The sequence below is a fragment of the Mytilus edulis genome, chromosome 8 (assembly GCF_963676685.1).
Source record: "Mytilus edulis chromosome 8, xbMytEdul2.2, whole genome shotgun sequence".
Classification (NCBI taxonomy): domain Eukaryota; kingdom Metazoa; phylum Mollusca; class Bivalvia; order Mytilida; family Mytilidae; genus Mytilus; species Mytilus edulis.
In genome coordinates, this window is record NC_092351.1 from 25,729,669 (window position 1) to 25,745,297 (window position 15,629).

The 15,629-nt window shown below is 30.0% G+C and overlaps 1 protein-coding gene across 1 annotated transcript in view; it reads left to right on the plus strand.

Annotated features, from left to right (window-relative positions):
- The window catches only part of LOC139485184 (TBC domain-containing protein kinase-like protein), a 29,883-nt gene extending 17,139 nt beyond the window's left edge, over nt 1-12,744 (plus strand). The window contains exons 19-26 of the mRNA XM_071269422.1: nt 747-830; nt 1,453-1,538; nt 2,520-2,556; nt 7,406-7,567; nt 8,754-8,926; nt 10,003-10,178; nt 10,636-10,795; nt 11,910-12,744. Of these exons, the coding sequence (XP_071125523.1) occupies nt 747-830; nt 1,453-1,538; nt 2,520-2,556; nt 7,406-7,567; nt 8,754-8,926; nt 10,003-10,178; nt 10,636-10,795; nt 11,910-12,020 (989 nt within the window). The 3' untranslated portion in view covers nt 12,021-12,744. The remainder of the gene's footprint in view (nt 1-746; nt 831-1,452; nt 1,539-2,519; nt 2,557-7,405; nt 7,568-8,753; nt 8,927-10,002; nt 10,179-10,635; nt 10,796-11,909) is intronic.
- The last annotated feature ends 2,885 nt before the right edge of the window (nt 12,745-15,629 follow it).

Sequence of the window (15,629 nt, forward strand, 5' to 3'; positions counted from 1 at the left end):
AGAACATTTTCCGTATCAAGTTAGTTTGTCAGATAAAACAACCGTACACTTGACAAGATATCGACACGCAATTACGACTACATCAGTTACTGTAGTTTTGGTCCTTTGTGGTTTATAGACATATCGTGATTTTTAATCGGGAAAGACGACAAAATGGCGGAATGCAGAGAATTGATACTCTAAATTTAAAATCGATGGTGATCTCTTATCTAGCAGAATAAAACTTTAATATCTATAAATTTGAGCATTTCTATATAGAATGGACATAATATCAATTTTTGATTTTTTTGCGAAGTTTCCCTTTAAGGTCAAACAATAGTTTGAGTACTCAAAGAGATATAAGTTTTCAAGAGTTAAAAGGAGATCTGGGTAAAACATAAACAAAAAGTTTCGTCAAGTCAGCATCTTTTTGTTTTCCCTAAACGAATGTTATTGAATAAGCAGTGCTTTTTAATTTGAGAATTCAGAACTTTGCACATTACTAGCATTGGAATAAAGTAATGTTTTTGTCCATTCATATACAACAATTTAGCCATAAGAAAAAAATGTCTTTGCTATATCTGCAAAAGAGAGAGGCCATCTTATATCCATATACATCTTCATATTTCTTTTTATTTACAAAAAATAAAGTTGCGAAGCTATGTCTAATACATTGTACTTTTATTGTTATGATTTTAAAAAGAAATTTAGATTTAGCCAGTGGAACATAGTAAAACTTATATATAATTTATAATTGATATTTGTAGCATTAGCTTTTTCCTGTCTCCAAGCCTTTATTCCAAAGTATTTACATAATTTCTTCATGAAGGATAACTCTGCTGTTATACAAGGTAATTTATGTGTACAGTTTTCATATTTGATTGCTTAAATTTAAATAGCGCCTTCAACAATGAGCAAAACTTACACTGTAAGCTATGAAATGTAAAACCATTCATAGATCATTTTTCTATGGGAAGATTTTGTAAAAAAAAGTAAGAAAGTAACCATGTTTTGTCATTCTTTTTAAATTCAATGAGGATATGATATATTACTGACAATATACTGGTAATTGTTGCAATGTGTTTACTTTAATACGATTATTTTTTAGCATCTGTATATGAGATATGAAGTACTGTGCATTCATTATTATTCGTTGGATACACATTTTTCATGGATTTTGTGGTCACCACAAAACCACAAATCCAAATGTCCAACGGATTACAAATTGTGTATAGGAGTTTATGCAGACTATTTAAATCCACAAAATCACAAATATCCACGAAAATTGGTACCCACGAAAACAAATTAATCCACAGTATGCAGTTTGAAAATATTATGGCATGTTTGCTCTTTTCTGCAGTTATATATTTATCTTTCTTTAACATTCTGAAAAAATACACTAATTCCTATAGTGATAAAAATTATGATATAAAGTGCTACAGATTAGTCAAAAAATTGATATTTTTATTTCAGAATACCTGTGTGTATTTTCTCATCTGATTGCCTTCCATGATCCAGAACTTAGTAATCATTTAGAGGGAATTGGTTTTATTCCTGATGTAAGTGTAAAATTGATAGATTAAAACTTTTGAAAATATTAAGAACTATTGAAGGCATAAATAACCTTTTATTTTTACAAAACTCAATTATAATAAGACAAAGACAAAGTAATTTTTTGTAATTTTGTAACACCCTCTTAAAAATGTAACTTTTGCAGTTGATCAGTGTCTTTAATAAGCATTATCTAGTTTTCTGATAGTGTCATTGTGGTATGAAATTCATCACTTATTAAAACAATCCTCAGTTGTTTAATTTTGAAATAAACTAATAACACTACATTTGAAGACTAAGGAAAAATGTCTAGTTACCTTTTTATGACAAAATGTGTATGACTTTTTGTTATGTGTATAATGCAAAACCTATTTGGTCACAATTTTTGCAATGATAAAACATCACAAAATATCCTGAATTGACTGTAACTTAATTTGGTGGGAAATTAATTGTTTAATAAACTTTTTGATACATTTTATGAAAGGCATTTTCTCTAATTCGTCAATTTATCCTTTTCTGTACCCAATGTATAAAAAAATTTAATCAACGTGTGGTTCCTTTGATCTCAGTTCTTTATTGGTTAAAATCCAATTATGACATTGAATTTTCTTGTATTCCTCTGAATTTCATATTGTGACGGCATGACAAAAAGACGACCATGCCTGATGACGTCACATAGAAAGAACACATCTTTTTGTAGATAAGTCGCAAAAAAGGAACAAGTTTGCCTTCGTAATGTTTGAAAATCATTAGAGAAACAGATTCCACCACCAAATCTTGTGTAATACGATATTTATCCACTCTCGATAGTTAAATTTTAAATATTTAAAACGCTCAACGAGCCTCACATTTAAATTTGAAAATTTAACTGTCTCGAGTGGATAAATATCGTATCACACTCAATGCAGTGGTAGAATCTATATATATCTGTAATGTTCATTGGGAGTGGAGAATTTAATATCCTAACTATAACATTGTTATATTTTTAGCTGTATGCTATTCCATGGTTTCTAACAATGTATGCTCGTAAGTATTGTCAAGGATTTTGCTGTTCACATTCTATATATTTTGTCACCCAGCGCATTAAAAAAAATGATCCAAAAGCTCTATATTTGTCAAAGTATAATGTGTTTGCTTATCATCCTGTGAATATACATGCATTGAATCTTAATTTCTATTTTACAAATGTGGTGTAAAAGAATACAATGATGACTGCTGCTTTCACTTAGCAATTTTAAGAGGCTCTTTTCATAGAGTCAATTCAGATAAACACAGTGTCTGCATTGTGTGCCTTTTTGTTCACCATCAACTGAATAAATTAAGCTTGAAACAAAGCATATATAAGAATAAAGAAATTTTGCAGTATTTTAAATTAGACAATTGTCCACTACAGACCGAAGAATGTTGATGATAATTATATACAACTATGGGTTTCATTGGACCTTCAACAATGAGTAAAAATCATATTCAAATGCAATAATTTTGTATAAATGGTTCTCAATGGATGATAGGAAGTGTAAAATGTTCCTGTCTGTAGCTAATGGAAGCTGACATTTTAAATACTTAAATGTATAGACAATATATTTCATCAAAAATTAATAAAAAAAAAGAGCACATTTTCAACTAAATCTGTTCTTTTTATCTTATTTAGAGTGCATTTTTTTTCTAATACAAATGATGCAAACGGCTAAGCGCACACATGTGTTGATCATTTCTTTCAAACATACGTTTGCAAAGTTTGCATAAACTTTGACAAACTATGCAAACGATAAAAATACGTCTGTAGTTTCACTTGTTAGTACAAATGCTACATTTGTTTCTTACTTCAACCTGATTAAACGAAGTACTTGGTCTACGTTTGTAAAAAGTCTGTTTACCAACAACATGTGCATGCCTTATTGAAAGTTCAAACAGGGTCAGTAAAGACTTATTAAACGATGAATATGTTTCTGCTTTTGTAGCATTTAGAAAACAACAACAAACGCGACACAACGTTTACAAAATTTGGGTTAGAAAGAAACGCGGCCTTAATATTCTGAGGCAAAAAGCAAGCAAGCAAATGCATTTGATGCTAGAAGCATACATATGATTTCACCTTATTCAGACAATAACATCATTTTTGGGGATTTTCGTTTTATGAAATTATTAAACATTGAAATAATGAATGAAATGGTTTTATTTTGCATTAAAATAGTAATAAACATAATGTATACATAAAAGTCAACTTTTTACCGAGGCAAAGCTTTCAAGTACAATACATGTATTTCTTAAAAAAAAAGTAAGCTAAAATAGGCCCTAGGGTGACAAATGTAAAACAGTTCAAAAGAGAAAAACAGCCTTATTTTAAGCTAAATACCATAATAAAAAAAAAAATATGATAGACAGAACCAACAAAAAACACTAGAATACATGCTCTTGACAAAAACTACATTGATTTAAAAAAAAAATTTATTGAAGTATATGATAAAAAATATTTTTTAAAGTATAAAACAAAAACGGTAAACGGACAGAAAGTCACAGGACAAAAAGTCACAGGACATAAAGTCACAAATTTGATAGGACAAAAAGTCACAGGACAAAAAGTCACAAATAATTTGGTGACAATTGTTTGAATATATAAGAGAAATATTTTGAAATATTTACTTTTTAATACATATATTCATATTAAAGTTTAGGAAATGTGTCAGTATACTTGAAAAATCAAGATTTATTTAATTTTAATTAGGCAAAAGATACATTTCTTGGCACCATGAAGCCATTTAAGTGCCAAACCACTTTGACATTTTGTTTTTTTAACAATTATTTGATCATCTTTGATATTTTTTTGATAAATTTTGTTAACAAAGTTGGTTTATATACAATAGTTCAAGAAAAATACAAAAATATTTTTGTAGAAATAAGCGGTTTTTATTCAAAGAAAATAATCAAAAAAAATGAATTGTGACTTTTTGTCCTGTGACTTTTTGTCCGTGACTTTTTGTCTGTGACTTTTTGTCCTGTGACTTTCTGTCCTACATTCAACAAAAACAAGTATTTCTTATAATATACACTGTATATCCTTCTTAAAAGGTTGATTGTATTTTGTTAATAATAAATTATTTTTTATGTTTTGACAAATAAAATATAAGTTTAATAGTGAGTATTTTCACTCAATTATCTCTACCTATTTCTCAAATTTTACAGTTTGTTGAATCAGGTGAAACAAACATCTTTTGATATCATATATAATTAATTACTCAGCAGGTACAAACATACAGTTTATTTAAAAGTACTCTCAATTAACTGGCTTCTTTGTTAATTAGTGGTTGTTTCTTACAGGTAAAATTAGGAAAAAATAAATACACTAAATTTTCATAATTGTACAATCAAGTAATTATCCCCTGCTGAGGAATTGTACCTTTGTAACCCTTTGATCTTTTAATTAACAATCCCTCAAAACACTAAAATGGAAAGGGGATTTCTTTGATCTCAAGATTACTTGATTGAATAAACAAAGAACCCAAGCTTACTCAAAAATATGGATATAAAAAGAAGAATTTCCAAATTTTACATCATAATTCAAAATATTCAATTTTCCAAAATACACCAAAAAATACTTCATCATGGCTAATGTATCTGAAGAGATAGTGATGAATAAGACTGTCGAGTTGAAGAAGTTACTGATGATCCATGACAAAGCTGTACAACAAATGCACCAATTAGGTAAGTCCAATTAAATTTTCTTATTTTTTTCAAAATTTGTTTTCTCTCAAAAAATATAGAATTTGATTTAAGTGAATTAAGACTATATACTTTTTTTCATTAATGAACATGCATCCAGAATGTTGTACTTAACATGATATCCTATATCAAGCTAAGATTTATATGCCATAAAAATTTAATCCCATTTAGATTAAAGACTGAAGTTTCACAGAATTTTGGATGCAAAAAAACAAACAAAAATTGAAAAATAAAGTTGTAATTTTAAGATGAAAATTACAATTTCTTAATATCTGTTATTGTTCTTTTTCAGATGCTTATATAGACGCCACCAAAATAAGAGCTGTTAACTTTGTACTTCAAGGTAACAAAGGGGAAGCACTCCATCTACTTAACAGGAAGTCAGTAGCTGAGAGCCTAAAACATTTGTACCGTCAGTACCGTCTGAAGAAATGGTGCCAAGTTCAAGATCTTGTTTCTAATATTTTACAGACACTGAGACCTGGTCAGGTGACACCTGCACCAATGCAGACAGACAACGATCCCGGCTATGAGGGAGAACAGATGCAAAATTATGTCCAAGCTATGATGGTGTCACAGTGTAACTTTCGACGAGAAAGCTAAATAATGAACAACATGTGAAAGATTTATTGGATAATTTGTGGGAAACATTATTTCCCTTTAAGAAAATTGTAAACATAAAAATTTGTTTTAATGACCTTATTTGTAAATGAAAGTGCTAATTGTTAATGTTGTATTCCTGTGTGTGCTTAAAATACTAATAAAGTGCTGTATATAATAATACTTTGTTATTCTTTATTAATTTATGGGTTAGAATTATAATAACATTACATTTCATGTTCCTTCATCTATCCACGAGAAGGAATAAGGACATAAAATAACCTGTCTATTTTCCAATTAAGACATATGACTAAGGAAACTATGCAGTCGATTGCAAACTTCTCCAAAACAGTTTCTTAGTCTTTAGATATAAGAAGATGTGGCATGAGTGTTATATGAGCATTTATAAAAGTAAACCATTATAGGTCAAGGTACAGCCTTCACCACGGAGCCTTGGCTCACACTGAACAGCAAGCTATAAAAGGTCCCACAAATTACTAGTGTAAAACCTTTATCTACATGTATGTAAAAACGAGACACATATGAACGCATAAACAGACAACAACCACTGAACATCAGATTCCTGACTTAGGACTTAGTGTCTGAAAATATGACATATATCATTACTAAATGTCCTTGTTAAAACATTAAAATGTTAACAATATGAATGTTATGTCCTGTTTTAAACACAATTTATCAAAGGTTTTGGTATTAAAACATATTATACTCACTTAAAACAGATTATTAATTTATGTTTTATCCAGTATCCTTATTGTTAACAATTTCAATTTTGAAATTGTTATCTTAATACACAATAACACCTTGCCATTACATATGCTAAGATTATATACATACACATGTGGTATGAGTTCCAATGAAGCAACTCTCCGTCCAAGTCACAATTTGTCAAAGTAAACTGTGATAGGTCTTCAACACTGGGCAGTGGCTCACCCTGAACAGCAAGCTATAAAGGGCTCAAAAAATGACAAGTGTAAAACCATTCAAATGGGAAAACCAAAGGTCTAATCTATGTAAAAAAAAAGAGAAGTGTGAAACACTAATGAACTATTTAGGACAGGTGCAAACAAAAGCAGCAAGTTTAAATATGTTAATGGGTACCAACCTTCATCCTTAAGTTCCTGACCTAAAATAATAGTGCAACATCACAACATAGAAAGACACACTATACCACATCTTCTTATATCTATATAGTTTGTTCCTCACTGTCTTAATGTTTTTTGTATAATGTTGCATTCATTCCTGTTGAGACTACCATTGGATGACTTAGTGTTTATCAAAATCTTGAAATGTTGTAATCATGCTTAACATTTATAGTTCATAACTTGGCTGTTATATTCAAAGAAAAACAGGGATAGTGTAATTTTTCAATGACAATACTTTTAAGTTTAATGTTTGGAGTCTGACGAGAAACAATTACTGCTGGTAAATAAATGATTTCCTATGCATACTTTTGTTATACAAATGAACAAATGAACTAGAATAGATAAAATGGTAATTATAAAATATATTAAACATGTATATATCTATATTTCAGATGTGTTTCCACTGCACAAGTTAGTCCATCTATGGGACACATTACTGCTAGGCAACTCTTCCTTTCCACTGTGTATTGGTGTGGCTATTCTTACTCAACTCAAAAGTCAACTGATATCTTTTGGATTCAATGAATGTATTTTACTGTTTTCTGATATGCCAGGTTAATATTTATGATATTTTTTTTTTATTTTGGGGGGGGGGGGTTAATGAATGTATATATGAATTGGGGAGTATAGATTATCACATTATCTACAAATTGATATTTTATGATATCTATATGTAGAAAATCCAATAATCTGTTTCTGTTACCATTCTATTAATGGTCTTTGGACATCCCTTAGAAGATTTTACTTTTAACAATAATAATCTTCATAATGTCTCTTCATACATTGTAACTTCACTGAGAACTCAGTTCATGGTGGTTGATTATTCTATTATCTTTAAAAATTCAGATAAACACTAAAAAAGAATTCTATCATTAAATATTTCATTAAAATTTTACCATGTTGTTAATTTTAGTAACCATACTTTGATTTTAAACCATAGGATAACTAATATTAATGATGTCACATCAACTTTAACAGTTAAATAATTCATAACTCATTGCTAAACATAAATCAAGGAGATCATGATAACAAAACACTGAAGAACGGTCTTCAACAAAGAACTGAGTATATATGATAAACCTGCTGTTATTGAAACATAACATATATAAAAAAGAAGATGTGGTATGATTGCCAATGAGACAACTATCCACAAAAGACCAAAATGACACAGACATTAACAACTATAGGTCACTGTACAGCCTTCAACAATGGGCAAAGCCCATACTGCATAGTCAGCTATAAAAGGCCCCGATAAGACAATGTAAAACAATTCAAACGAGAAAACTAACTGCCTTATTTATGTAAAAAAATGAACAAAAATCAAATATGTAACACATAAACGAAAGACAACCACTGATTTACAGGCTCCTGACTTGGGACAGGCACATACATAAATAATGTGGCAGGGTTAAACATGTTAGCGGGATCCCAACCCTCCCCCTAACCTGGGACATTGGTATAACAGTACAACATAAGAACGAACTATAAAAATCAGTTGAAAAAGGCTTAACTCATCAGATGGACAAACATACAAGTGGACGTGGCCCGGTACTTATACATCCCGACACAAAAAGACACAATGAACAGATCTGAGAGTACTCGCAGTTATCTGACAGCTAGTTCAAAGCCATTAACAACTAATAAATATAGGCACTTTTCATGTGTATAACTATACAAAAAAAAGTGGGATTACACAAGTTTTTTTATTTTCATGTTGTTATTTTTTATTTTTCTGAATAGAGATAAATATAGAGCTGTGTGTACAGGATTCGATTAGGATATTTTGTAACACACCTAAAAGTGCCATCTATAGACAGCATGCCAGACCAGCTAAGAAGACCATCAAAGCTGACAGCCGTCCTAATTTGTCATATTATTCTAGAGACTATAATGACCAACCTACAAATGATTTGGTGAGTATAACAATTTGGGCTTTGCTCGTTGTTGAAGGCCATACCCTGACCTATAGTTTATAAATTCATGTGTCATTTGGTCTCCTGTGAAGAGTTTTCTCATTGGCAATCATACCACATCTTATTTTTATTGTAATATCACCATAAGATCATAATGAACTGATAATCATTCATACTATGGGTTAAGGTCTTACTTAAGTTCCCAGAATCTAGATAAATTGTAAATGAATTTTACAGAAAAGAAACAAAAATTATGATTGATTGGGAAAAGTTTGGTTACTTTGATACCTTCTTCCTGGGAACAGTATATCTAACAAATCTGGTAGGCTTTTCAGTATAAAAGAGATAAGAACTTTACGCAGCTCTATCATGAGATTTATGGATTTTGGTAGAATCAGACTGAAAAACTTTGGACCTGCCGAATAAATTTACCACATTATTCCCAACATTCAACAAACACAAGTTTTATCATTAGTTGATATATTTTGTCATACAAAATGACTATTATGAGTGTGATTTATTTTATGTGAAGTGTTTTAAAATGGTATGTGAAATTGGGAATGTCATCAGTGCCAAGTTTGATACACTGTAATCACTTGTTACTTAATTTATAACACATTTTATTGATATTACCTGAAATTATTAAGATTAAAGCGAGTTCATATTTTACACATGTCCGTTTCTGTTTTGTTTCTTTTATTAACTATGACCTGATGATAAAATCGGCTATAATAAGTTGTGTCAAGTCCTGTCAATATATATGTTCCTTCTTTTTCTTGGTTGTACGATTTATATACGTTACTATATAGTGATAGGTAATGAAAATATTTTTTCATTGTGTATTCGACCTGAAAAATTTGTGAAAATGGTCACAAAATAAGTTCTAATATGTTCATAGTATGTAATTACAGAAGTTTTGTATCATGTTATAGAACATAGTTTTTATCCTGTGTATTATCTTTTTCTTTTTCTATTTTTTTTGTGTCATGTTTCATCTTTTTATTTAAAACATGTATTTTTCTTTAAACTTGTGTTAACATTACAAAAAGTTTACAAAAGTGTATTATCTTTTTCAGTCCATGGAACCAAAAACCATTGAAGAATTAAGAGCAGTTAAATGTCCACACATATCTGCTGAGGACATGATAGAGCTTGGAGAATTTAGTGGTCCAGTCCAGTCTAAAAGTCCAACCAAACGAAAACACAATAGTAAACCAATGCTGTTGGTCATTGATGTCCGAGTACAAGAAGAGTATCCTTTGTTTCTCAAAACAAAATTAACTGAACAGACATGCCCAGCTGTTGAAAGAACTAAATTGAAGTTATTGGGTTTTTTTTCATAAATAACTCAAAATTACTATAAAAGTGAAATTAAAATATCTATTATACAAACTTTTAACAAATTATTTTTGAAACCAATTTTTTACGAAATGTTACCTAATCTTCATTCTGTATAGTAGGCTATAGTTAACCTCAAATTCTCTTTCGTGCACCTGATATGTAGCAGGCAAAGTCACTTCTTAAACCAAGTCTTTTATAGTTGATATGAATTCCTTAGTTAGAGATATTGTTATTGAATCTTTTATTTCAAATGGTGACAGGGAACAAATAGATAAATATTATATTTATTATGGGTCGTTTATTTCGCTTTTATATTTTAAAAACTTATGAAAATGTATAGAGATTATCTCTCCTTAACTTATTATTAGATTTAATAAAGGGACCATCCCAAGCAGTATTAACATTCCATTCCAATCAGCATTTTGTCCTGAAGGAAACCTTAATCCATGTCCTGCTGTAACGACCTTGAATGCTCATCCACTACAGGTCAAGGTTGTTGTAGGTGGCAGAAATAAAAATGCACTGAATGTAAGTTATGGTTTAGGTTGCTTAAAAACAAAGCCAAAGGTTAATTCTCCGAGCTGAAATTTTTTAACAGATTTGCAAATACAGGTAGATTAAAGTCTAGTGTTGAAATATTCATCAAGAAATGAGCAGTATATATCTTTATACATGTATATATATTTATTCTCAATAAACTATACATAGGTATAGAGAACAACTATACTACCAAATACCTATTTTTTAAAACTACATTTTGTTTCATTTTGCAGGGAGATTATGTGGACAAAATTTTATTAAACTGCAAATAGTGCAATTTTTTTAGTTTTGATAAATATACAGCAAAATATGACGTTTTTTTGTCAATTTATGACCATTTGAATAAAAAATGTATAAATTTTTAGGATACTTATACAATACAGAAATTGCAAATTATTTAACAAAAAAACAATTCGTGTTTATCTTTTAAAACAAAAAAGTTATGTCTTTCTTTCGAAAGGGAAAATACGGCCACAAATCCGAATTTTGAGCAAAAAGTAGCACATGAAGGTATATTTTTTATTACATATTTGATTTAATCAGGCAAAAAATAGCCTATCAGGAAATTTTCATCAAACTTTAGATATGGGATCAAAACTGTATCGTATGCCCTTAAATCGCAAATGACAAAAACAAGATACCTAATATCAAAGAGACATTCTGACTGGCACATGCAGACTGCAATTACTTTCAGACATTTGTCACTGTACTGCCTTTAAAAGTGTGTTTCAGAGTTCATGACATCCTAAACAAAATAGGTTCACAGAAGTTTTAAGTCATCTGCATTAAATAAACATTTGTGGGGGTTTTACCCAAAATAATGCATTTAGAACTATGTTACAGTTACAGTATAAAGACAACAACCATACATTGTCTCAAAATATCAATTTTATTTGACTTTGTACTAAGTTCAAATTAGGATATTGAAAACCTGGGCAATGGCTCACATTCTAAGCAGGTTACCAACATCCTTCTGGTTTCTAAGTCTTGCACAAATAAATATTATATTTTGAGACATTGTTTAAATATTTTATATACCGTATTCTAATTTGGATTCGTATCTTTTTTTTTATACAAAGTTTTTCTTTTGTTTATATTTCAGTTTGCCAATGAGTTAGTGAGATTAGGCTACAAGAAAGTATGCGTACTGCATAAAGGGATTGATGTTTTGAGGAACACCTCCATATTGACTATACCACCTGCAGATATATAAAATTTATAAAATTTATTTAATATTGTAATCAATTTTAACACTTATGTTGAGTGGTTCTAGTACAAGTGGAATTACTTTATATTTGACATTTCTTATTACAAACATTAAGTAGTGCATTTTTTATGTACATTTTACATACTGAACTTAATTTTTGTATTTAATTCAAATATCAGTACTTAAAAATATTCAATTAACATATTGGTCAAATTACGGATAAAATTCTTGAATATGATTTGTCAAATGGTCTACTAGAGTATAAATTATTGTTTTATCAAAAATATATTCAAAGGGCCAAATATTGTAAATATATTATACACAATTCAAACGAAAAATGGCATATCTAATCTAATTGTTTTTTTTTTTATTTTAAAAATTGCAATTCATGTAATTTGTTATATACCTACAATTGTCAATAGTTTGTTCACTTATTCCCCTTATGGCAAAGTGAATACATTCACCCATTACTAAATGCCTCGGAAGTTACTATTTTTTAATCAGTTTGTTACTAGAAATGTAACATACACTTAATTGAATAATATTTACATGCATTGTTATTGCAGTTGTTTATCTATGGATAAATTTGGAAGAGACATTGCAATTTAGAAAATTACAGTACTACATAAATGATTGTTTGGTGCATTTTATTCATTATTGATCATTCAAAAATATTGTGCAATATTTGTTATTGAAAGAATTGTTAATAAAATTATAATAATATTGAAAATATGTATTTTTTCTTCTTTTATAACCGATACTAGTTTTGCGGGAATTTCTCGATACATTGAAGACCTGTTGGTGACCATGTGCTGTTGTTTTTTTTTTCTATGGTCGGGTTGTTGTCTCTTTGGCATATTCCCCATTTCCATTCTCAATTTTATTATAATGAAAAATTATATCATTTGATTAATTGATCTATTTTTAGTCTTCTTGTATCATTGCTGTCATAATGATGTTTACTCCATAGCTTTCCTTTTTGTTGGTCTTGTAATAACCTAACTGTTTTTCTTATACTCATATTCACTTTTATTATTTTATAATATAACTCACTCTCTACATCTAACGAATGTCTACATGTCAAATGTTCAATTTCCAGTCCTCAAACAAATGATATCTGTCACACTTCAAAAGAACTACGTAACATAATGTTTTTATATTTGAACAGGAATTTAATAGCTCTTGGTTGTAATGTGAAAATTTTATGGGATTTATCATAAAATTAATTCAAAGTTGCAGATACTTTTACAGCCAATTGCATTGAGTGTATAAGTAATGGTAATATCTTTGATTAGCTTGCTTGCTAACTGAATTGTGAAGTCATTATTAGGTCAGGTATACTACCCTCCTTTCGAATTAGCCTAGTTCTACAGAAAGATAGATTGGTTATCTGTCGGACTAGTGTACTCTTAAAGGAGGGTAGTTTACCTAACCTAAAAATGACTTCACAGTTCAGCTAGCAAGCAAGATAACCATAGATATCACCTTAACCTACACACTCAATGCAATCGACTGTAAAGTGGTATGGGTTGTGCTTATTGTTAAAGGCCTGACAGTAAACTATAGTTGATAACTTTTACGTCATTTGGTCTCTGCTAAATAGGTGTCTCATTGGTAATCATACCATATCTTTTTTGTATTAAATTTTTTTGTAGCACATTTCTCCAGTACATTTGAAACACATTGATTTCATATATGGTCAGCAGCTTGACAGTGACAAGTCATGAAGACCCTGTTTTCTTAATATTTGAAAGATGAAGTGGTATGTTTAGCATGGCATATAGAATTTAGATTGAATAAGGGGAATGTGTCAAAGAGATGACAACCCTGCCAAAGAGCATAAAACAACCCAAGGCCACTTATGGATTTTCACAGTGAAAAAATACCTCAAAAGGAGGCAGGCTTCAGTTTGCCTTTACTGACATTGAGTTATACTAGTTCACCAAAATTGACCCCACATTCAGAAACATATAAATATCCAAAATTAGACATGATCTTGGTAAACTTATCAATCCTTTGAATAAACTTATTCTTAAAGACATATGATTTTATTCATAGGATGGTATTGGATTTGGACTAGCTGTCAGTAACTGAGAACTCTCAGATCTGTATTTAGTGTCTTTTTGTTTTTAAGATGTATTTCTATTTGTATCCATCTGATGAGTTAAGCATTTTTCAACTGATTTTTATAATTTTTTTCTTTGAGCATTAACAAAGATGTTTATCCCTGCCACTTTCTTTATGTGCCTGTCCAAAGTCAGGAACCTGTAGTGGATAGTTGTCTGATTGGCAACCATATCACATCTTATTTTTAGCTCACCTGGCCCAAAGGGCCAAGTGAGATATTCTCATCACTTGGAATCTGAAACTACTGGGCCAAATTTAACCAAACTTGGCCAATTCATCATTGGGATATCTAGTTTAAAAAATGTGTCCGGTGACCCAGCCAACCAACCAAGATGGCCGCCATGGCTAAAAATAAAACATAGGGATAAAATGGAGATTTTGACTTATAACTCTGAAAACAAAGCATGTAGAGCAAATTTGATAAGGGGATACATTGTTAATCACGTTAATATCTATCTGCCCTAAAATTTTTAGATGAATTGGACAGTTGGTTGTTGGGTTTCTGTCCCCAATTGATAATTTTTAAAGAAATTTTGCCATTTTGGTTATTATCTTGAATACTTTTATAGATAGAAATAAACTGAATACTTTTATAGATAGAAATAAACTGTAAACAGCAATAATGTTCAGCAAAGTAAGATCTACAAATAAGTCAACATGACCAAAATGGTCAGTTGACCCCTTAAGGAGTTATTGCCCTTTATAGTCAACTTCTAACATTTTCATTAATTTAGTAAATTATTGTAAATTTTAACAAAATGTTTTCCTCTGTAACTACAGGGCCAAGTTTATTTAAGATAAAGAAAATTGTAAGTAGCAAGAATGTTCAGTAAAGTAAGATCTAACAACACATCATCATCATCAAAACACAATTTTGTCATGAATCAATTTGTGTCCTTTGTTTGATATGCACATAAACCAAGGTGAGCGACACAGGCTCTTAAGAGCCTCTAGTTTTTCCATTCAAAAACACACATAACAAACAAAGGCTAGAGTTTCCTGACTTGTGGACAGGTGCATTAAACATGTTTTGTGAAATCTTGACCTCCCCATTATCACTTGAGGCAATGTGGAATAAATTCAACCTAAGGCCTTTCACAATTTGCAAAATGCATACCCCATACTCAGCTATAAAGGGCCATGATATGACAGTTGTAAAATAATTAAAACAAGAAAACTACTGGCCTGATTCAAATATTCAAAATAATGATTGAAAAACAAATATAATATACAGCAACAAACAACAAGATTGAGTATGGATGATAAAGGAGGACCATTTAGTTTAAGAACTACTTTAAACTGATAGGGTTTTGTTTCAGGAAAGGGATGGGTACACATCTTATTCAAAATTGTTTTTCACAATGTCTGCTTCCAGCAACAATAAAAAATTGTGTGTTCAATTATATCTTGTCAGTAACCCCCAAAACTGTATTTGAATGACCCTTGAGTGCTCAAAATGTTTAACTTGGGTTCATTAACTTTTTGTTT